Below are 24,218 nucleotides of genomic sequence, written 5' to 3' on the forward strand. Positions count from 1 at the left end.
AGAACAAGCAAATTCATCTTTGACTCTGCTGCAGTGCTAAAATGAAAGGCCCCAGCTCCCTGATGTGATAATAATCGACAATTTCAGTATCCCTTTTTTTGAAGGATAAATTGTTAGTTCAGGTCTGGTACATTCCATCAAATCAAAGGAGAGGACCGCAGCCAGCCAAGGCTCAGGAGGAAGGTGGTCCCCCTGCTCTCAGTTTTCTTAATGGATATTTACTGGTGCATTTCTGAGAGCCTAGTGGTAGAACTGGGTACTAATCTATAAGAAAAGATTTTATTTTCAGATAAATTAAAACTCATTGGAAATTTAAAATTTACCTTAAAGTCAGGAGCATGTCTGAGAAGGCTTGCTTGATAGAAGGCAACAGAATAATATAACAGAATAACACAATAATATAACTGAATAAACCAACAGCCTAATACCAAGAGACACTTTAGAACAATAAGATAAGTAACTATGTAAAAATAAAAAACAAACACTGGTTTCTCTTCCTAAATACTCTTCCCAACCCAAGCCAACTATTCCCATGAATAGGAAAACTAGGGGAAGGAAATAAGCCAGAAGTGGAGTGGGGTTAATTTTTTTAATTATGCAAGAAAAAAAATAATGAACATGTATAACTTTGAAAATAAAACAACAAAGAATTCTTTAATGAGCATGTGTAATGTTAACAATAAAATACAAATGATAGAGAAATGTGAAATAGCATGTATACAAATTGTTACCTCTGGGAAGTAGGCCTTGTTGGAGAGGATTTGGGAGGAAAGAGGTAAAATGGGGACTTTTTTTTTTAAAATAAATTTATTTAATTATTTATTTTTTGGCTGTGTTGGGTCTTCGTTTCTGTGTGAGAGCTTTCTCTGGTTGCGGCAAGCGGGGGCCACTCTTCATCGCGGTGCGCAGGCCTCTCACTATCGTGGCCTCTCTTGTTGCCGAGCACAGGCTCCAGACACGCAGGCTCAGTAGTTGTGGCTCACGGGCCTAGTTGCTCCGCGGCATGTGGGATCTTCCCAGACCAGGGCTCGAACCCGTGTCCCCTGCATTGGCAGGCAGATTCTCAACCACTGCGCCACCAGGGAAGCCCAAAAATGGGGACTTTTATTTAAACAATATATATATCTGTTGTGTTTGAGAACTTTTTTTTTGGAAAAACTTTTAATACTTTTATAGCAAACAAATAATAAAATGTAACATACAAAATATAGCAATCAAATAACAAACTAAAAAAATAGTGCAACAGCAACGATGGGGGAATGGCCAGTTGGTACACATTAGAACCAAGGTGAAGCAAAGAGCTGAAGGCACAGGGATAAACATGGACTACAGGCCTTGAGACTTCAAGATAAGCACAAGGGTCCTAGGGTGTTAGCAAAGGTACCTGGAAAGGGCAGTAGGTAAACACTGTGGCCCATGCAATGCAGGTATAAATATGTTGTCTCAGCTGGGTCAACAGTGCCATGGTTGAGATTCCAACATTCTGGTAGCACTGGGGGCACAGTGTGTAGCTCAAAGAGTAGCTCGGTGATCATTTTTCCCTGTCCCAATGGCTCAAGAGGCTGCCTTTGCACCTGTCCTATTAATAATTAAATTCAACACATGGCTGACCCATGAGTCATGTTACCAGGATCCTGGGTATAAATAGCTAAAACGTAGCTATAACCAAGGGTGCTCTGGTCCCTACTGACCAGTGATTCTCAACTTGTTTTGGATCACTGACAACTTTGAGAATCTGATCAAAGCCATGGATCATCTCCCCAGTCACAAGTACATGCTTGAAGCACCATGGATCTCAGCCCCTGCGAGGGTCAGACAGGAGGTGAAAGAGCAAAGGAACACCTTAGTCTGTTGAAAAGAAGGAAACAGCACAAATCTGATGGCTACAGCTGCTCCCAGAGCAAGGTGGTCCTGGGCTGGCAGGAGGTGGTACAACGCAGGGCAGCTTCCTTTGCTCAGAAGCAGAGGGAGGTTTGGGTCACAGATGGTGCTCTGCTTGCCCATGACATTCACAGCAGCTTAAGAAGCTCCGCTGTTTGTGCACTGTCTTCGGGGCCAACTAAGAAAACCCTCCCAAAGAGACATGGAAGCTATCAGACAGGAAAGCAGAGCTCTGAAAACCAGTATCAAAGCAACCCAAGTTGAAAAGAGCGGGTAGATTGTGTGTGTGCGAGCGCAGTTTTGGGAGAAAGATTTTTAAAACAGTAACAAGAAAGGCCTTGTGAGTTGGGCAAAAGAAGACCAAGAAGCTTTCCCTGTTGTGAGCAAGGCCAGAAGAAATGGGAAGAGGAGACCAGAGCTTTTTTTAAGTACTGTGCAACCCCATCTTACCTGCAGTAGTTATGTTCGCCCAGGCCCCCCTCCCCGTTGGGGTATTTCAGAGTGTTGTATGGATGCTGGAAAGTCTCGTTCCAGAACAGACATGGCTTCCCGCCTTGCAGTGCTGTCCAGTTCTGCGTTCCCCTATAATCTGCACCATTGGCTGTGAAACATTCTAGGAGAAAGAAAAGACAGAGCAAACTAATTTTCTGGCAACATCTATAGCTTCCTCCCTCTTTGCTTGATGTTTTATTTGTTTTGTTTGGACCAAGCTAGAAATGGATAGTGTCTTGCTAGATCCTGGACACAGTAGATTTAACATTGGTAGGGCTGAGGAAATCTGAAACGAGGTACCCTCCAAATGCTAGGCTCATCTTGGCACTCGCTTGTCTACAGACACTAGGACATTTTCCCCTAAAGTATACAGATCCCAACTAGGATATAAACACGGAGCTGAACTGTAATGAAGCCTATGGAGTGAACCGGGAAACCCCCAAATCTGGGAAGAGTTGGTAACAGCCATCCGTGAGGAACTCTGGGTGCTCGGAGGGGGTCACTGCTCTTGCCAGCATCTCTGTGTGGTAACTAGAACCAGGTCACCAGCTGTAACTGAGCTCTCCCCTACAGTCTGAAAGGCTGCACTGACACTTGGATTTAATAAGACCATCAGATACAGCAACGTTTTGGAATCCCAATCACACAAGTCTGGGAATGACTCACATTCCCTGGTAATGAAGAACAGTCCTCCCCACGCTGTTTGAGATAGAGGTGCCACAAAACAGACAGTCAACAGGAGGGAGCAGGGGCTGAGTTGGCATTTTCTCTCACCTCTTTCTAAAATTCGTTCCTATAGGACACATTCAACATAGTCTGAGGTCCGTTTAATAAAATGACAAAATCCTTGCAGGTGCAGCAATGTGCTTCTAAAATCTGCCTCTCAGGGACTTCCCTGGTGGTGCAGTGGTTAAGAATCCACCTGCCAATGCAGGGGACACGGGTTCGAGCCCTGGTCCGGGAAGACCCACATGCCGCGGAGCAACTAAGCCCATGCGCCACTCTACTACTGAGCCTGCTCTCTAGAGCCCGCGTGCTGCAACTACTGAAGCCCGCATGCCTCAAGCCCGTGCTCCACAACAAGAGAAGCCACCGCAATGAGAAGCCCGCGCACCGCAACAAAGAGCAGCCCCTGCTCGCCACAACTAGAGAAAGCCCGCACATAGCAACGAAGACCCAACGCAGCCAAATCAAATCAAATCAAGTCAAATCAAATCTGCCTCTCAGACTTTGGGGGGGGGATGGGAACTTTAGCTGAGAGGATTTCCCCCCACATGTTGCATGCATTACATTCACAGAGGTTCATGAGAAAGGCACAGTACAAAGAGCAATTTTTAAAAATTAGCTTAGTTGAAACTGACAGATAGAAGCACTTCAGACACTTTTTTAAGATGTATCACTAGGAACCTGACAATCTGGGGGAGTTACACTAACATTCTTAGCTTTATTTCTTTCCCTCTCCTGGCATGTGCTGACCCACGACTTCCGGTATGAAGGACTCTCACTGCCGGCTCCTGGTGCAGTGCATGTGCCTCCTCTGGCCTAAGCATGTGCACAACACAAGCACACCTATATTCTGAAAGATATTCCTTTTACTATTTGAAATCTACCTGCTAACCATCTCTCTTCCTGTACCCCCTTCCTCTCCCTATCTGGGCCCTGCGTTTTGTCTGGAACAGTCCGGTTTTATGGACAGCCAAAATAACCTGGACTCCCAGGCGGCACAGGACACCGTAGCACTTTATCGTGCCTGGTGTGACATTTACATGTTACGAGAAGTGCAACTCATCATGTTCCAAGACAACTGAGCCCTCCACCAAGAGTCTGCATAAATAAAAAAGTTCAAAGGTAACTGATGTTTAGAGTGTTCTACCGTGTGCCAAGCTCTGCGCTAAGTGCTTTACATCAACTCACCACCAACCCAGTGGGGAGGTCCCTTAATACTCCCATTTCACAGATGAGGCACCTGGGGCACTCGATCACACCCTATACTGCCTCCGATAGAACGCTTCGGCATCATCCTTGCTTTCCCCATGCTCTTCCTCACCCCCTTTCTGCTCATCAGCAAGTCCTGTTGACTTTCTTCAAATATGTTCCCTGAAACCCCACTCTCCTCTCCATCTTGGGTGCTGCCACCTTCTTCCTGTTCACCATCGGAGGACAATACGGTCCTGTTCAGGTCTCACAGCTTCGACTTTCGTGCTCCCGCAACGCATTCTCTGCACAGGGCTCAAAGTTCCCAGGAAAACGTGAGCACTGGGAACAAAACCCAAAGCCGTCATCCTTGTCTGTGAAGCCCCCTCGATGTGGCCCCAGGCCCTCCCTCCACCGGCCCGAGCTCTTCCCCTCATCACGTGCTGTGCTCCAGCCACACTCGTCTGCTTTTAATTCTGTAAACACACCACGCTATTTCCTGCCCGAAACGTTCTTTCCCTAATACTTCCCATCACAGACTAAATATTACCTCCTCAGAAAACCCTTCCCCACCATCTCCACTCCTGTTTTTCTGCCCTTCATTTGCTTGCTTCATAGCACTTATTATCACTAGGAATATATATGATCTGCTAGAGAGAAAGAGGGAGAGAGAGACTCACGTGGTGGGTGGGTGGGTGTGTGTGTGTGTGTGTACCACACCAGAGCCCTACCCAATCCCAAGGTTAGAGTGGGACCTGGGAACCTATATTTCTAGAAAGCTGCCCAAGTGATGATTCTAAGAACATCAAGCCAATCTTTGCCAATTTGCTAGAATTTTAATTGCTATGTGTTAATACTTCTTTTTCTCCTATCAAAAGTAGTAGGAGATATTATTCATTAATTCAACAAAGGAGTGGCTTGGGAGCCAGAAATGCTGGCCGACCACTGGAAAGCCTTAGCAATAGACAGCAACCTGCAGGGCAGTGGGGTCGGTGTTCCCAGAGACTCAGATGACTTGATTTGTAACACAAAAGAATGTGGTAGCCATACACACAAGTGTCAGCCCTCAGGAATGGAATGAGGTGGCATCTGAGAGAGGGAGGGGGTAACAGCAGGCCTGTTTGCTTTAGTCTATTCCTCCTAGACCCAGTCTTGTTCTTAGCTATGCTAGGGAAATGGAGGCAGTGTTACCAGATTTGACAATTATTTTTTAACAGACTTGTCCAGTGCATGTCAATTGTGGTGGGGGGAAAAAAAAACAAACTTGAACGTTCTGGATTAAAGTTATGTGTGCATCTTGATTTCATCAGAATACTGGGGTGTGCACTAGGTGATGAGGACCCTGCCTCCCTTGTTTCCTACCACTATGAAACTGGCCTAAGCTTTGGCTAGACAAGCAAGGTGTGGCTTAAACCAATAAAAAATAAAATATCACATGGCTGGTTGTAATATTTATGCATTCAGTGAAAGAGAACAAGCAAAGGTGATAAATCTAATGTCTACGATATTATTCATTACTTCAACAAATATTTACTCAACACTTACTATGCGTCTGGCACTGTTCACAGCACTGGGACGGCAGTGGTGAACACTCTGTGTTCCTAGAGCTCACATGCTCACAGGGCTTCACGCTCATAATACACCAATCAAAATTAACACTAGCCAGTGAGAAGTGCTACAAGGGAAAATGGAGTTAGGGGACAGAGATGGAAGGGTGGGGGTTCTCTTTTAGAAGAGGTGGGTCAGGAAAGGCCTGGAGAGGAGACAAGGGGAGGACAAGGGGAGATGTGGACAAGGGGAGGAAGCGAACAACGTAAAGGACACGGGAAGGGCTTTCCGGGCAGAGGGCACAGCCAGTGCAAACCCGCCCCGCCCCCCCCCCCCCCCCCCCCCCCGCAAGCAGCAATGTGCTGGGGAAGGTTTGGGGAACTGTGAGGCAGCTCCTCTGATCCGACCAGGTAGGGTGAGTGCAGGGGAGGGTGGTGGGAAATGAAGAGGAGGAGGAGGCAGGCAAGGCCAGGACATGTAAAGTCTTGAGGGTCGTATAAATTAGATTTTGGCTTTTGTTCTAAGAGTGACAGGACGTCATTGAAGGGCTTTGAGCAGAGAAATGACACGATCTGACTTATCTTTTAGTAGAACTGTAGCTGCTGGGTGGAGGAAGAGCTATGTAGAGACGGCTAAGCACTCAGCAGGGAGACCAGTTAGGTGCCTACTGCAGAAGGATGAGCTGGAAAGAAGGATGGCTTGGGCCAGGCTGGTAGCTGAAGGATAGGAAGAAGTGCCGGATTCCGGACATATTCTGAAGGTAGAACCAGTAGTATTTGCTGGGGTCCCAGAGAAAGAGGAGTTAGGTACAACACCGAGCAGCTGGATGAGCGGTGCTGCCATTTACTACAATGGGGAGGACCCAAGAGGCACAGAATATCTTGGGGTGGAATCAAGGCTTTGGTTTTGGATAGGAAAATTGGATGGAGATACAGAGTAAGCAGATGGCTAGATGAGCCTAGAGTTGAGGAAAGAAGCCAAGGCTAGATCCACAGTGTGGAGGTAACAGCACCTGTGTGGAGAGAGAAGACATCTGGGGCTGAGCCCTGGGGCCCTGCAATGTTTCAGGCCTGGAAAGAGAGGGGCCCAGCAGTGATGTGCAGCCTGGGAGGTGGGAGAAAAGCTAAGGAAGCATGTGGGTCTCAGAAGGTAAGGGAGAAGGTGTTTTGAAAAGAGAGGAATAATAAGCTGTGAAAGCACTTTTATTTCCTCCCTGTCTTCTCCAGTTGGAACCCATTCCATTCATCTCTGCTTGGACCTTCCTCTCCATCAGAAAACTGCAAATCTTTTGCTTTGGGGATTGAATGAAAACAGCTGTTAAGTTAGACACAAGCCTGACAAAAACTTAGTAAATACAGAAGAAAACTCCTTAATAAAAACTTCCAAGGCTGGCATCAAAGCACTCGGGATTAATTCTACTTTTCTAAGTTGGCGATTCCTTATATTTTTCTCCAGCACCAAAACCCTCCAAAATATGGCATATGGCATTTATTTTTAAAAACTGGAGATGCGGGCTTCCCTGGTGGTGCAGTGGTTAAGAATCCGCATGCCACGGAGTAAATAAGCCCGTGCACCACAACTACTGAGTCTGCGCTCTAGAAGCCACGAGTCACAACTACTGAGCCCACGCGTCTAGAGCCCGTGCTCCGCAACAAGAGAAGCCACCGCAATGAGAAGCCCGTGCACGGCAACAAAGAGTAGCCCCCGCTCGCCTCAACTAGAGAAAGCCCGTGCCCAGCAAGGAAGACCAAACGCAACCAAAAATAAATAAATAAAATAAATAAATGTATTAAAAAAAAACAACTGGAGATGCTAATTTCATTGAAATTCTCTTGAGATATATGGAATCACATTAGGGTATACAAATCTTGGGTGAGGATCTCTGAGCAAATGGTTTTGGGCAGACCAACTGTTTTCTGCAGGACCTGCTGCTGCATGAAGGCCTGGAGGTCATCCCCATGGTAGGAAGATCTGAGGACAAAGACCATGTCTGGGTGAAAGTTCAATATTCCCCATTGCTAATAAAAGCAAGCTTGAGTTTTCTCTCATAAAACTATTATTGTTTATTATGTTTGGAATTTAGAAGGGTTGGTATAAAGACTGATTGACTTGATGGCATATATATTCAAAACTTTGATATTTATCCCTCAAATTCCATAGGCTCTCATACTCGCATGCTGTATGTAACATTATTTGAAGATTTCAGTTGATTTAGAGGCATGACCTGTAGAGGACCTAGAAATATTCCCAGATACATTTTCCACAATACAATTCCCAAAGTCTGTCTACCTAGTGATTTAATGGGCAGTTATCAGGCTACCATCAGGATAGGAAAAATATATATGGTTTGAACCCTATGTTGAATCCCAGCATTCAGTGGATAAAAAGTAAGGGAAAAAAGGTACATGTTTTTCTTAATCAAAATTTGAACTGTGGGATGAAACACATCTTTGTTTATATATGCTACTGAAATCACATAAGTCAATATCTGTACTTATTATAAGTGAGGAAAATGCTAAGTTAAGAGAACCAGGCAATTTAACTCCTGACAGGTTGTATGTGCACTGCGTTTTTAAAGTTCATGTTTAAAAATATAACGATGTGTTTTAAAATAATTAAAACTTGACATATATGAGATGGTGGTAGGAAAGCAAAAGACATTCTATTCCTTGATAACATTTAATAAAGTTGAAGAATAAGTTCTCAATGAAGCTCTATAACTAGGTCATTCCTAACTACACTGTTTGCCTGAAACCACACTATTGAGGTTTTTCTCATATTGAGTCTTGAATTTTCCTGGTTTTCTGGTAGCTAATTACTAGTTAGATCTCTATTATATGATGTTTGTGAGAGTCACTGTTTTTAATCCATCAAAGCTGACTTTCTGTTCCATCAATGTAGGACTACTCAGCATCTCTATTGATCCTATGTTGGAAGAATCTGGCTGGTTTTAGCCTAGTTTGAAATCAACATGAATCAATAAGCATTAAATTGAATTATGGCATCTTAAAATAAGAAGGCAGAAAACATTTTCCAGTGGGAACATCTGTTCTTTTAAAGACATCTATAAAATTTGGTAGGTGGGTAGATTATAGAAATACAAGGCTTAGGTGGAAAAAGCTCCTTTTAATATTTAGAGGGCAACACAAGAGTGTTGTCAGATGTTTGCACAGCACACTTGCTGCTCTGTTGGGTTTCCAATACAGACTGGTGTCCAGTGGGAACTCATGGGTAGGTCTTCAAAGCCTATGGTCCCTGGCAAAATCACCTTTTGCCCTCAGACACTCAAAAGCACTTCAGGAATGCTTATTTCAGTTATGTGGAACCCCATGGTAAAGAAGCACGTGGCCTTGGGAAGGCAGGGGTTCCCAGACTTTCCCATCCTAACACAGCTGAGCCTGTGAGAAGACACTCTGCGTCTTTAACGCCGATAGCTCCCCAAGGGAAGAGATTCCCATGATTACATGGAGGCAGGTGATCAGGTCTAGATCACCTAGATTACTTAGAGAGAGGGTAGGAGGAAGGGGCCTTCTATACACATGGTACATATTGAGAATCACTGGAAGAAAGGGGAAATAACACCAGATGAGTAGCTGACACTGCGGGGTTTGAAGAAATCACCTGGATTTGGGGCTCCATTTCTTCACTGGTGAAACAAGAGGATTTGAGACAGGTGGTCTCAATATCCCTTCACTCTAAACTCTAATTTCAAGATTCTAACAAAATAGAACTGAGGCTCAAAAGTCTGAGGGAGTGTGACAGGAAAGGATTGATGGCTAAAATCTCTCCCAGGCTTAAAATTCTCTAATTCTACCCATTTCTCTAATGGAAGTGAGAATTCTATGGAAAAAAATAACTCACCTTCCATGTGGGCCCTCCCTCTGAAAGAGGCACTTAAGCACTCTTTTTGTTTAGAAGAAACTACATCTTCAACAAATAAATTTCAAGAAAAAAAAGAAAAAGAGGAGAAACCTCTAGGTTAATAGAGACTCAAAAGTCACATCACCTAACTGTACCTGGCTTGGGTCCTGCTTTGAATGATAAAAACACCAATGAGACAACCAGGGATATCTGAAAACTGATTACTGACTGGATATTTGACGATATTAAGAAATTATTGTTAAAATTTTAGTTGTGATAATGGTAGTGGTACTGTTACTATGTTTGGTTTTTTAAAATATTTATTCATTTATTTAGGTTGCACCGGATCTTAGTTGTGGCACGTGGGAGCTTCGTTGCAGCATGTGGGATCCTTTTTTTTTTTTTTAGTTGCGGTGTGTGGACTTCTTAGTTGTGGCACACGGACTCTTACTTGCAGCATGCATGCTGGATCTAGTTCCCCGAGCAGGGATCAAACCCAGGCCCCCCCCAGCCCCGCGTTGGGAGCACGGAGTCTTACCCAGTGGACCACCAGTGAAGTCTCTGTTGCTATGTTTTTGAAAGGAGTTCTTATCCTTTGGGAATACATACTGAAATATTTACAGATAAGATGATATGATATCTGAGATTTGTTATGAAATAATCTAGTTGGGGGGATGAAAGAGGTAGAGATGAAATACTTTGGCCTTGGTTTATGATTCTGGAAGCTGGAAGATGGATACACACGACTTCCTTACACTTTTATTTTTGAATATGTTCTAAATTTCCCAAAGCAAAATTTTTTGAAAGGACATCTGGAAAATACTTACTAACATGTTGTTTTACAATTAATCTACCTTAGTTTCTTTTCAAGAACGATAAACAAACTCAATCAGCCATAAATTCAGTCATCTAAAATCAAGACAGACATTCACCTACCATGTTCCTGGACTACGTATTCACAGTTCAAATGACCAGAGGACAAAGTACTTTTGTACTTTTGCCCAAAGTAGAATTACCACAAAAATAATCACTGCAATTATTTATCAGTAGCTTTTCCATTAAAATATCTTTTAGATCTTCCTTTTCATTCATGGGAACAATGTCAGAAGAAAAGACCATACCTCTCAAAGTTATTTTAACTAAAGAATTCATACTTTTGGAAGGAGACCTGAGGTCTTCTATTTGAATCTCCAGTTTATTCATCTCTATTAACAGATAAATACTTAATTAAAAGACTATTTTAAGAAAAACTGAACATATCGTAAGCAATAGACAATAGGTTTAAATTCAAAAGACCCATGAAAACACTTCAGAGAGGGGTCCTTCTATTTGTTATATAAAAATTGGAAAAATAGATAATTCTTGAGGCAGAGCAGGCCCAGAATGCAATGCTGCTTGGGTACCACTCTTCCCATCTGGCTCTCATCTTGAATATGTTCCACTCCTACCCAGGCAGGACCCACTGGAAAGCATGCCGTGGCTGTCACTGTGAAGGACATGTGTTTTTGCCAGGAGGAGTCACCATGAACATGCAGTAGTGCTTGAGGAACTTACATTCATCATTTAGGATATTATATACAAGTACACTCATCAAATTGAAGACCAGGAGATAGTTCTTAAGAAAGAATGACCATTAACCTATCAACATCTAGTTCTGTAACATATACAGAGAGATTAGGCCAAGCCTCAGTGAAAGCATGGACTCACTCAGTTAGAAGTCACTAGCTCAGCAGAACTCTAAGAAAAACATTTCATTAATTAACCATGGACTTTACTGCCAATACCAACAGAACATATTCTATCACGGTGTGGTGATGGCACCTCTCTCGGTGTAATGTTTGAGTATAAATGGATCTACTTTAGATGTTTATTTATAAATATCCTCTTCAATCTTGATATAAAATTTCACACTAGAGTTTTCACATAAGGAAAAGGGAAGCACAATAAGATGTTTTAAAGCTCAAAGTCCAGTTCTCTGATGGGCAATAACTTAGTACATTATAAATCAACTCTAAAGGAAACAAAAAAGACAAAAGATGGAGAACTATTTGAAAGCTCAGGGTCTAGAGATAGCACTATACTCCTATGGAAACCAGAGGCTCTAAAACAAGTCCCACAGCATCTGCTGCCCCAGCTCTTCTAGGACTTGATCAGCTTGACCTATAATTGCTCAAGAAGCACCTGGCCCTGCTTCCACTAGCCCGTAAGTTTCTTCACTCATCTTTGTATTCTCAGCAACTACAGACCACACAGAACGTGCCTGGCAAACTTTTGTTGAATGAGGGAAGCAGATGTATGGAGGGCTAGGGGGAAAAACCCATGACAGACATGTTCAGAGTGCCCTGGTTTCCTCACCAATTTGTGCCTCCAGGCTAGCTATCATGCCCTACCTAGCAATGACCTGGGAGAAGTTCCAGGAAAGCTTATATAAATCAAGTATTTGAAAATCAAATGCTTGCTATTTAAACCAGGGGAGTCTGCTATTTAAATGGAATCCATGGTAGAGCTATTTGTAATAGGGAATAAGCGACCCCCTTTGTAATGAATACTCATGTTGATATTGAGTTTGCTTTCAATGGGAGACACCTGGCTCAAATCTACACCTTGCCTCACCATCACTTGAGCAACACTATTTCACGCTGTCTGAAGCTCTCAGTCAGACTAAAAAGGAGATAAAATAAACTAATATAATCCAGTTTTTGGACAACTTTCATCAGTATTGCCTGTACCCTATTTTTAATTTCAGAGGGCGAGAAAGTTCCCCAATAATGGAGCCCTGGAGGGCAGCCAATGCTCCATGGAAGCCAGGCTCTGGGCTATTCAGCTTCCCTTGGCTGACGTGGGATGGGCAAATAATACAACAGTCCTTGAATGGGGAGCTAGCTGACTGCCAGGTAGACAGCGTATCTCTAGAGCACATCTTTAAAGTAAAACCCGAAGCAACAAAGTTGTCGTCTTCTAAGAATTGGTACAGGGACGAGTCCTAGTCGGAGATGCTGGGCATACAGTAGGCATTTGATAAGCGTTTGTTGGTTGGTCCCAAGATAAAAATATGACTCAAGTGACAAGTTTCAGAAGTTCTGGCCATGGAGACAGCTTGAGGCAGAAGGAAAGTCTCAGTGTAGCACTGACTTAAAAACAACAACAAGCGTTGCTGTCACCCTCTAGTCACCCAGAACAATAAGGGCAGATGGTGGCCAACAGACTGATTTGCTAGTCAAAGGTTTAAAGTTTCATGTAATGTTTCATGGATCTAGAGTAGGGTTGTCAGATTTAGCAAATGAAAGTACAGAATGCCCAGTTAAATTTGAATTTCAGATAAACAACGAATGATTTTTAAAGATAAGTATTCCCAAATATTGCATGAGACAAACACAAAAAATTACTGTTTATCTGAAATTCAAATTTAATTGAGTGTCCTGTATTTAATCTGGCACTCTTACCAGAGTGGAAACATATGGTGACCCACAGACCTTACTCCATTAAGATTTTTGAAACACTGTTCACGGAAATGCTTAAGGAGTTTAGAAATGGACAATGAAGAATCTATTTTCTTAAGAGTGAAAAAAGATGCTGATCAGAGTTGCCTACTTCGAGGCCACAGTGAAGGGAAGGGTAAAAGAATAATATAATTAGGACACAGTTTCTCAACCTCAGCACTACTGACGTTTCAGGTTGGATAATTCTGGGGGGGAAGGGGGCCACTGTCCTGTGCATTCCAGGATCGTAAGCAGCATCCCTGGCCTCTCTACCTGCTAGATGCCAGTAGCACACCCCTCCCCACAGTACAGTGAGTTGTGACAAGCAAAAATGTCTCCAGATATTGCCAAGTGTCCCTTGGGGGCAAAAAAATCTCCTCTAGTTGAAACCACTGAATTAGAAGAAATGGTCAAATAAACAGAAAGTGTCAGATTCATTAACCAACCGGTGGTCACATAACAAAAGACTCTTCTCAAGGGAGAAATTTTCAGCTCGCCCCGGGGCTGCCTCAAGCCCATAACAAGGATGAGAGGACTAGTCATTTCAGCTAAGACAATCAGAAACCCTTCATCTGCCAGAAGCACTAGAGAAGAATCTTCGGTGAGCCAAGCCGATGAAGCTCTGCATGGCAGTGCACACATCACAGCAAGCAGGGCATCGCACCAGCCTTTGAAGATGTTCCTTTTAAGTTAACCTCCCTTCCAACTAAGCTTTTTCCAAATCTCTTCCTGCCATTTGGAAGTTGAGTGATTCTCAGCTGAAAAGGCCTGTATATACGAGGTGCAGATGGCAGCAGTTACGGCCCTCACCAGATGCTGCAGTCTCTAATTTGATTGAAAGGATATAATTAGACAACAGAAACACTTTAATGAAAGAGCAAAACATGGAGGGAGGGAAGGATTGAAGGCCCTTAACTGATGCCAAAACACCCACCAGTAATAGAGGCTTTGAGTCTGGGGAAAAGGAAGGGGAAAGCCCCTTAAAAGGACAGTCCCCATCCTGTTTATTTCCCCATAGACATAGGAATAGGGATTTTATTATTGTAAATTTCCACTGTATTTTATGTGGGAACAATCTGATTAAAACCAGAAGAAGTCTTCAGAAGAACATCAAAGAAAAACAAATATGGCTTCTGTGGTCATTATTAAAAATATTTTTACCAGCCCAATAATTTTCTTTGAAGATGAATTTTTATAGACTGAACAGCAGCAAGTAATTTACATACTGTGATGACATTGGTTAACAATCCCTACTGTTCTAGAACTACTTGGTCGCCATGTTTTCATCCAACTTTAGGACACCAAGGAACGTGGACAGCCATTTAACATTTCTGTTTAAAAGAATAAACTCTAACTCTGTTTAGAGTTAGTCCTATAAGTCAATGCCACAACTGTTTTGTATCATCTTTAAAAGTTGCCTATGCTGTTTTTATTATTTCCGAGCTTTCAAACTTTGAGTGTGAATATACTGCTCTGGTTCTAACCAAGAATCTAACCAAACTGAAAGAAATCCAGCCCTCAAAGTCTGAAGTTGCTAATGTGGTGTGACACTGGGGTTTGGAAGCCTCCTCAGCCCACTAGAAGCAGGGCCCCGCCCTCGTGGTAAATTGAACAATAAAAGTTTAATGCTTTGGCTACTTGCCAGGAATTAAATCAGTGGCAAGAGAAACTAGAAGCTAGGCCCAGCAGAGGGGCAGCCCCGAGAGGGTACTGTTATTAAGTACCCTCTCATAACTGCAGGAGGGAGAGGCAGCCTTGCGTGTGAGGTGGCCTCAAATCTTTTGTCTGTAAAGTACTTCCTAGCCCCAACCTCATTCCTCTTCAAACTGGTGCAAGTCCAGGAGAGGGAGGTGCTTACCTAGAAAGAGGATTAAAAGGAGGATGGAAGGAATTTCCTTAGAGGACGAGAAGGCAGGTTTCTGTGGAGTGGCTATTTTTGAGGAGTATGGACACCCTTCTAATATTTCTACAACGGCCTCTTTCCTTTCCCTGTTTAATCCGAATAGAGGATAATGTCCCAGAGGCGACGTCTGGGGAAGAAGCACTGCCATCTTGAGAGAATGACACTGAAGACAACAGAGAGGGGGACAAAACAGAGTGACCTCAGGCTCCTCTCCTAGACTAATGCTTCCGGGTTCCACCTGGATACTCAAGGTCAAAATGAATGTGGAAGAATGTCAGTCACCGTTCTCACCCATTCACTGTGAGCCAGCCAGAAACTAACCTGCCAGGTGACAAAAGGGGACTGGAGGAGACCTCACCTCAAAACCTGCACAGGTAGTTTGCTAAGGAACACATTCACTTCCTCCTCTGTTATCCTTATTCAGGAGGCAAAAACTAAGAAAAAACTACAGATCCAAACTTACAGCCTCTCGCAAGTGTTTTGCATTAACTGTTCCACAGTACAAACACAATCAATTTGGTATGTTTGAGTGTTTCATTTTGTTTTTTCGAAAATGTTTTAATTAAAACAAAATAATCATCCATGCTAAGCACACTGTTGTTTTTTAAAGGCCATTTTAAAAATGACAATAGAACCATTCAACTGTTTAGGAAAGTGACAGAAGTTTGTTTTCTTCTTTTTTTTCTCCTGTTTTTTTTTTTTTTTTTTAAATGTCTCAGGGCCGGTGCCACCTGCTGCCTGGGCTTTCCTCTGAGAAACAAATCTCTCAACAGTTTGATCCAAGCAACATCTGTATAGCTGAACAAACAATGGGCTGGTTCCGAGGAAGGCTCTAGTTTCTTTATGTAGTGCACCCTGAACCATACTGAATTTCTTTTTAAAGTATTTTTTAAAGTCTTATTAAAGATCCAAATGTATGTGTATGAAATTTCCCTCCCTCGATATGTTTTTTTTTAAATTGTGGTAAAATATACCTAACACAAAATTTACCTTTTTAACCATTTCTCCCATGCCTCTTAAAGTTAGTTTATAGTAAAAGGTAAAAGGTTCAATCAGCAAGCCTCCTTGTCACTTTTCCAGACCAGTGAACACTGGAAAAAATCAACACATATGGACCTAGAGAAGGACTTGGTCAAGTCCAGCCTGCAGGCCAACTCTGGCCCACTGCCCATTTTTGTATGGCCCATGACTAAAAATGCTTTTTAAATGATTGAAAACAACCAAAAGAACAATATTTTGTGACATATAAAAACCACATTAGACTTCCCTGGTGGTTAAGAATCTACCTGCCAATGCAGGGGACACGGGTTCGAGCCCTGGTCCAGGAAGATCCCACGTGCCACGGAGCAACTAAGCCCGTGTGCCACAACTACTGAGTCTGCGCTCTAGAGCCTGCAAGCCACAACTACTGAGCCCACGTGCCACAACTACTGAAGCCCACACGCCTACAGCCCGTGCTCCGCAATTAGAGAAGCCACCGCAATGAGAAGCCCGCTCACCACAACAAAGAGTTGCCCCCACTCGCTGCAACTAGAGAACGCCCGCGTGTACAACAATGAAGACCCAACACAGCCAAAAATAAATAAAATTTTTAAAAAACTGTTAAAAAGAAATCACATGAAATTCAAATATCGGTGTCCATGTAAGTTTTCTTGGAAGACAGCCACACCTATCCATTCACAGTTTGTCTATGGCTGCTTTGCTCTACAAACATGACCTCCCTTCTCTTCATTCTTTGAGATTCTGCAGCTGTTGTACTGCAACAGACAGTACATGGCCCACAAAGCCCAACTTATTTACTGTCTAGCCCTTTACAAAAAATGTTTGCTGACACCTACCTGACCTAGAGCCTAAGATGGCATTATAGGCTCAAAAATTCTAAACTAAAGATGGTATAGTGCCCATCACCCAAAATTCCTAATCTGTATATTGTGAAGCAATTTAAAGCAATATATTTTACCTTCATCATTTATTGCTTTTGATCCAAATATGCTAAATCATAAGTAAGTGTATCAATAATATCTATATTAAGTGTACCAACTTGCTGTTTATTAGCAGTGAGCCTAAATTGAACTTCTTTTTGCTCTAAGATTTATAAAAGGTCTCACTGCATATCTCAAACACTTAAACAGCTTTGTCGAGGGGCCAAAAATTTTCACAAAAAGATCAGAGTTCTTTGATGCCAGGTCAGTTTTGACAGTTTCCTGTTTCTTAAAAATACATAAAAGTAACTGGCATGCACATTAGTCCCCTTTACTCCTATCTGCCCCTGGGTTGTATACAGGTAATTCTATACAACATTGATGCAGTCCCCAAGAGGGATAAGGCCCTGTACAGTATGAAACTCTCACTGTTAACTGAACTCATAGGTTTTATGGCAAGACACACTGCTGTCTAATGGGACAAATTCTACATGAGGAGCTGGAGGAGGATGAGCATAAAAGGCTGTTCACAGCAAACATAGCCAGAGTTGACGCACACCCGAAAGCCCCTAAATGTGGTGAAACACCCAAGCAGGTATATGCCTTAGGCGGAAAACTCACAGCAGAAGTCCACTCAGCCTTCTCTGCTCTTCCTACCTCTCGGCTGTCCCCTGCAGGTCAGTAAATTCCAGATGGGAGTTCACTTCAGAGAGCCCATCAGCCCACGGCCCTGGCTGCCTTCCTCCTTGAAAAGGGAGTCTAGATTCCTAACCTAGAATTTCACTAACCTCTAGGTTTCACTAACCTCTACCTTCCTCCTTATCAGTTGTGAAGGAAGGGAGAGAATCTCAAAGAATGAAGAGAAGGGAGGTCATCTGGGGTTGGCTACACACTGTAATTAGAAGTAGCACTGATAGGGAATGAGCTAACTTTTTATAAAGTCAGCATTCAAAAATGCAAACCACCAGTAATTTAAATATTACAAAATTATGCAGAATATAAGTATTGAAATAATTTTTTCCATCCACAAAATTTTAGAGAAAATTACAGTATCAAAAATATGAAATGTCAAGTTTGGCATATCCTCAGAGTAAAACGTGTTTTTTATTGGAAAGGATTTTTAAAAACTAGTGGGTAGGCTCTAGACAGGATGTGATGCTGAAGACCATGTGGTATCTCCCTAAAACTGCCTCTGGAACTAAAGAGGAGAAATCACAAAGGCACTGATGTACTAGGATGGGAGGGAAAAAAGCTGGTGAGGCTCACTGAATTGGGAACGTGGGCCACTTATCATAAATCATTTCACAATGGTTATTTATTTGTCCCTACCCCAGACTCCAATAAAAACACACACCAAGGTTTGAGGTTCAAACTACATAAGAGCTGCTGCATTTGACCCTTCCAAGCAAAGCAAAGGTGCCTGAGGAGAGGGTGCCACCTTCCAACAAGCATAAGCACACAGCTGGTTCACTGAACACTTTTCAGAGCTATTACTCTGCCCTTTCCAGGAGAGGAAACAGTTTATTTCCACCCATACCTCTCTCTCCATAGAGGACATTAAATCCTGACCACACATATGGCAAAGTGGAGCTAAGGGGTTACTAGGTTACAGTTATGTTGACATATCCTGGCTCTCAGAAAGTCCCTCCTTCATTCCCCACATACAGCAAACAGTAGAAGTGATCAAACTTCTGCACAAGTTTTTGCAGTTGTCCCCTAGAAGGCCACTGATCACTCAGAAACCACTTCCTGAGCCTAAGGTTTATAGCACTTGGAGAGCCCCCTTCTACCACTCTAAAGCCAAGCTTTGCCTTTTACAGGGATTAATGAGACTGGAAGCTCATAGCATTCCCAGGGCAAAGGAGGTGTCCAGCACTTGGTGAACCATAAAGCACTATAAAAAGAAGTATTAAATATGTTTAGTGACTGCCTGCTATACGTGGGTGTGTTACCTGCAGTACGTCATTTAATCTTCACAACACCCTGCAAGGGAGTTATCATCATCCCTCCTTTACAGATGAGGAAACTGAGGCTCAGAGAGCTGAAGGCACAACCCAAAGTCACATAGTAAGTGACAACACTAAATCCTTATCTTTATCACAAATCCAAGCTGGTAAGTAAACAAAGCAACTTGGAGTTTTCTTTCATCAGCAAAATCCATCTCTCCAATATCACAGTCTGCGACTTTGGGTGGAGAACCCAGAGGCCGGTTTTCTTACTTCAGCAAACCTGTAATGCACTTTTCCCGTCCCTTCCATTAATGCCTAATTCTCAACACCTGAACAACCTGCGGACAAATGTACCTGGGCCAGACAACGCCCCCTTGCCTGCTCTTCAACTTGGAGCGTTCTGCTGCAAGGAAGGGTGTTCGGGCAAGCTAAGCAAAGTCCCAGCTTCCATCCTGGTCTAGGGCCCCACTTGGGAAGACCTGGCCTTGACCTTGGCCTGGGGAGCGGGTTACCCTGTTTAAAGTCAGGATAAGCACCCTAAGCTCTGTAGGGGAGAAGTTTCCCATCACCCCTTCCTTTCTTCCCCTCTCCACGCTGGACCTGCACCGAGTCACGGGGAAGTTCAAAGCGGCCCCGGTGGGGTGGGGGGTGGCTAGGGAGGGAACGTTCTGGCTGGGTAGAGCCGGTCGTCTCCGGACCCAGGTCTACCTCTAGCAGGGCGGGCAGGTCAACTTTACTTTTCACGACTTGTACTCAAAAATTAGTGTTGGGCAAGCGGGTGCAGCCGGGACCGGGCAGAGGGGCCGGGCGCCCGCTCCCGTCGCCTCCGCACCCGGTCGTGAGCGGGTAGGCGCAGGGTTCGCGGGCGTGGGTGGGAGGGGGTACTGGGGGCGTCGTTGTGAGGCTTGCGGAGGGGATCCTGGCCCGGGGTGTCGCTGAGGGGCTTGGGGAGGGGGGGCAGCGTCTTGAGGCGGGGTGGGGGAGCGTCCCGGCCCCGGGGGGAGTCGCTGAGGGACTTGAGCTGGGGGTGCCGGGTCCTGAGACAGAGGCGACATCCCGGCCGGGGAGACGTCGCTGAGGAGCCTGGCGAAAGAGTCTGGGAGGTACTGAGGCAGACTGGGCGCCGACCGAGGGCGTAGCTGAGGGGTCTGGGGGAGTCCCAGGTCCTGAGGAGAGGGGCCGCCCCGTCTGAGGGGCGTCGCTGAGGGGCTGGAGAAGGAGTCCCAGAAGGCAGGGGCGAGGGAGTTGGGCCCCCCGGGCGGGCTCCGCGCAGAACGGGCGGAGCGGGGGGTGGGGGGAGTCGGTCACTCACCGGGTCCGGGGCCGAGGCCGGGGCTGGGCGCGGGGCGGGCGGCCAGCGTAAGCGCGGCGGCGGAGAGCAGGGCGAGGCGGGCGGCGGGCGGCGCCATGGGCCGTCAGTGCGGGGCCCCGGGGCGCGGCCCGGGGGAGAAGGGGCAACGCAGGGAGCCGGGGGCGGCCATGGGAGCGGGACGCTAGGCTCGAGCGTGGCCCCGCCCCGGCCGCCCAGCCGCCCCGCCCCGGCCCGCCCTCCCCAGCGCCGCCACCGCCCCTGCCGCCAGAGGCCCGCCAGGCTCCGCCGCGAGGCCCGAGGGGCGGAGCCGACTGCGCACGCCCGCCTCGCCCCACCCGCGCCTGCCACTCACGCTCCAGGCCCCGCCCACATCCCCCCTGCACCTGGGCCCGCCCACCCGCGGACCACTTTCTTGGTTGGTTCGAGGGGTGGGGCCAGCAGGTGAGGGGCGGGGCCTGGGGCACAGCCTCTGAGTCCACAAGCAGAGGTTTGACCCGGCTGGACCGGGCCAGGCGCCCAGTGACCCCTGCTCCACCCTCACTGGGGTCGTGACCCACACGCGGGCTCAGCCGCAGCCGTAATAGTCAGAACAGCAGTCTGCAAACCGCTTTTCCCTGCTTGGCTCTTCGCAGCGGTTTTAAAAAGGGTGCTCTGGAGTCAGCCTGTCCGGGTTCATATCCCACTTGATCACCTGTAAAATCTTGGGCGGATTTAAAGGAAAAATAGCTCTCTTACTTCAATTTCCTTATCTGTTAAATGGGGACGTTGATAGCAATTACTCCCAAAGAGGTTGTACTAAATGAGACAATGCGTGGAAACTTTTACACACACACAGTAGGAGCTTAGAAAATGTTGAGTTCCTTTCACCATCCCAATTTTTGCAGCCACAAAAGAGGCAGCATACGGCTTCCCTGGTGGCGCAGTGGTTGAGAGTCTGCCTGCCGGTGCAGGGGACAAGGGTTCGAGCCCTCGTCTGGGAGGATCCCACATGCCGCGGAGCAACTGGGCCCGTGGGCCACAATTACTGAGCCTGCGCGTCTGGAGCCTGTGCTCCGCAACAGGAGAGGCCGCGGTAATGAGAGGCCCGCGCACCGCGAGGAAGGGTGGCCCCCGCTTGCCACAACTAGAGAAAGCCCTCGCACAGAAACGAAGACCCAACACAGCCATAAATAAATAAATAAAAATTAACTAAAAAAAAAAAAAAAGAGGCAGCATACTGAGCCCCGGTTCCGAATCCTATCGCACATTTTTTGTCAGCTGGGGCAAGTTTCCTGCTCTTTGTCATCTGCAAAATAGGAATATTAAAAGGCCTTCACAAGATTAGATTAGATTAGATTACATAGACGCAAGTAAAGCGCCCGACACCAAGAAAGTCCAGAAGTGGGTGGGGCAATGGTGCTTTCTTAGACACTGCGATCCCGGGACGCAGAGAGCGCGTGGCTCGCTTAAACTCTCGGCCCCGCGTGGCCTCACTCCCCAACATGGTCTTCCCCTCCCGCCCCCGGGGTCTGTGATGGGCCTCTCTCCTCCCCCGCACTCCCCCAGGCAGAGATTTTCCTTCGGCTCCAGCCTAAACCGCCGCGGTGACGCCCCGCGGGGCAGGTCCGGGCGGTGCGCCGGGCGCTTTTAAGTCCCTGGTCCCAGACTTGCAAGTGCGGGCCTGTGCCCGGCGCGGCGGCGGGAACCTCAGCCCTCCTGTGCTGACTCGCCGCGCCCTGAGCGGGGCTGGGCTATCCCCGGCCCGCCTTAGGTGCACCGGCCCCCTAGCCATCCCCCTCGCCCGGTCCCAAGACCCGCCACCTCGCCCCCAACCATCCCCTCATCCCAGCTGCTCCCAGAGCTGGGCCCCAAAGGCGCAACTACTCCCACGAGGCTTCTGGGCTCCGTCACACCACCCACACGACCCAGTGCCACGGTAAGAGTGCGCTTGTTCAATCACTGTTTTCCCTGGGTCATTACCAAGGTCGAGAATCCTCTGGGCTTCTTATTGGAGCAGAGGGATGCCCTCCACATCCCACCTGGTGTCTCCCACTCTTGCTTACCTTCTCCTGCACCATTTTGGGCCCTTCCCCACCTCCAAAATCACCTCCTCCAACATAACCTGGGAATGCTTCAACTCTTAACTTGCACCCTCCCAGGCAGGAGGCCCTAGAAGGAGAATAAAATGGGGAGATGCAGGTAAAACCATCAGCACAAAGCAAGTACTCAGTAAGGGTGATCCTTCCTCCATTCAACAAACATTCAGTGAGGAACCTGTCAAGAGCACCAGCAAGACAAGAACTTACGCTCCTAGAACTGAACCCAAACAGAGCGGAGAGGCCAGTCAACCAACAGGAAAACAATGTGAATTTCAGAGAGCAAAATGTACTACAAAAACAAGAAAATGATATTGACAGAGGGTGCTCTGTGGGCTGTTTTAAATAGAGTGCCGGGGAAAGGTTTTAGCAAAGCGGGACACAGCTGTCTACAGTTTACAAGGTCCTTTCATATCTCATCCTAGTTTCAGAGGAGGAAATAAGAAGAGGCAGATGGGGGGGGGGGGGAGTCGAAATCAGGTTTATTTGGCCAAGTTTGGGGATTTATGCCTCATGGTAGTAGGTCCCATCTGTCTTACTGCCCTGCAGAAAGGCACCCCTGTTGACTGGGTACCAGCCCCCTTCCTTTATTCTGCTCTCTTGGCCTTGTGTAACCAGAATGGGCTACAGTGAAAAATGAAAATGTGGGGCCCCGTGTTCAAAATTTTTAAGAATTTCAAGATGGTGACAACAGAGCATTAAACCAAGCCTGAGGTCCTTCTAAGCTCGGGGGCCTGTGTCATTAACTACACACACCCCTGAAATGTTGCAAGCCCATGAAAGCTGGCTTGTACAACAGAGCTCAGAAATAGTGTGCAAGCTCCTGCCCCCACTGGCTGCCATGAGAAACATCTCTCTAGCTGTCCCCAGTCCCCCCCCTCCCCTCTTTTCCAGCATAAAGCCCAGCACAGGTGATGGAAACAGCACACAGAGGCTAAAAATACAACCGAGCAGGTCTAGGTCAGGGCACGTAATGGCTCAAGGTCTTTGCTCAGTTATGTGGTCCCTGGCCCTGGCAAGGAGCTGCCTGAGATATTCATTTCAATGCTTCACATGCCTCAGTCCTTCAGCAGCTTTATTTCATGGAAAGAGTGAGGGCATTGACTATAGCCCCTGGGCCTCCAGGAAGATATTGGTGTCTGTCTGTCTGTCTGCCGGCTCTGCAGTCAGGCCCTTGGATTCCTCCCGAGGGCAGCAGGATTTGCCAAGAAGCTGAGAGATCTCAGCTGGTGGAGTTTGGGCGATCCTGGTATCTTTGAAACTCCAGCTGGGGTAATTTCTGCTCAAAGGGCAGTCATGTTGTAGAGAGAGCACTGGATGAGGAGTCTGATTATAATAACAAGAATAGCAAACCTTTACTGAGGATTTTAATAAGCTTTCAGCAGTGTGCAATGTTTGTCATCACATTTCTCATATGACGGTAGCCCTATGAGGGAGGCGCTCTTACGAGCCCCCTCATACAGAGAGGTTAAATGGCTTGCCCAAAGGTTGCCTAGTGGTGGAGCTGGGCTATGACCCCAGGCAGTGGGACTTCAGGACCCTACTCCTCATCACCGTGGTGAATTGCCTTATTATCTTTATGGGGTTCTAGCAACCAATGCCTACTGAGTGGTCCAGGGCTGGGATTAGGGTGAGGCAAGTGAGGCATTGGCCTCAGGCACAAGATTTAAGGGTGCCCCCCAAAACTCAGTAATCAAGACAAATATTTAATCAATTTTTTAAATATATTAAATATATTTAATGGACAGTGTTTTAATGCAATATCTTTTAAAACTCTAAATGAATGTTAAAAAATTAATGATGAACAGAATCTCAAAACTTTAAATAAAAACAGGATCTAGATTCCTGATTTTCCTTTAGCCTCAGGCTCATCTCAGCACTG

The 24,218-nt window shown here is 45.9% G+C and overlaps 1 protein-coding gene across 2 annotated transcripts in view; it reads right to left on the minus strand.

Annotated features, from left to right (window-relative positions):
- KREMEN1 (kringle containing transmembrane protein 1) overlaps positions 1-20,471 on the minus strand; it is a 63,964-nt gene extending 43,493 nt beyond the window's left edge. For both annotated transcript variants that reach the window (XM_059894286.1, XM_059894285.1), the window contains exons 1-2: positions 20,262-20,471; positions 2,332-2,494 (exon numbers count right to left, since the gene is read on the minus strand). In XM_059894286.1, coding sequence (XP_059750269.1) covers positions 2,332-2,494; positions 20,262-20,358 — 260 coding nt within the window. In that variant the 5' untranslated portion in view covers positions 20,359-20,471. The remainder of the gene's footprint in view (positions 1-2,331; positions 2,495-20,261) is intronic.
- Positions 20,472-24,218: the final 3,747 nt, after the last annotated feature.

This window comes from Balaenoptera ricei, chromosome 14 (genome assembly GCF_028023285.1).
Source record: "Balaenoptera ricei isolate mBalRic1 chromosome 14, mBalRic1.hap2, whole genome shotgun sequence".
Taxonomy (NCBI): Eukaryota; Metazoa; Chordata; class Mammalia; order Artiodactyla; family Balaenopteridae; genus Balaenoptera; species Balaenoptera ricei.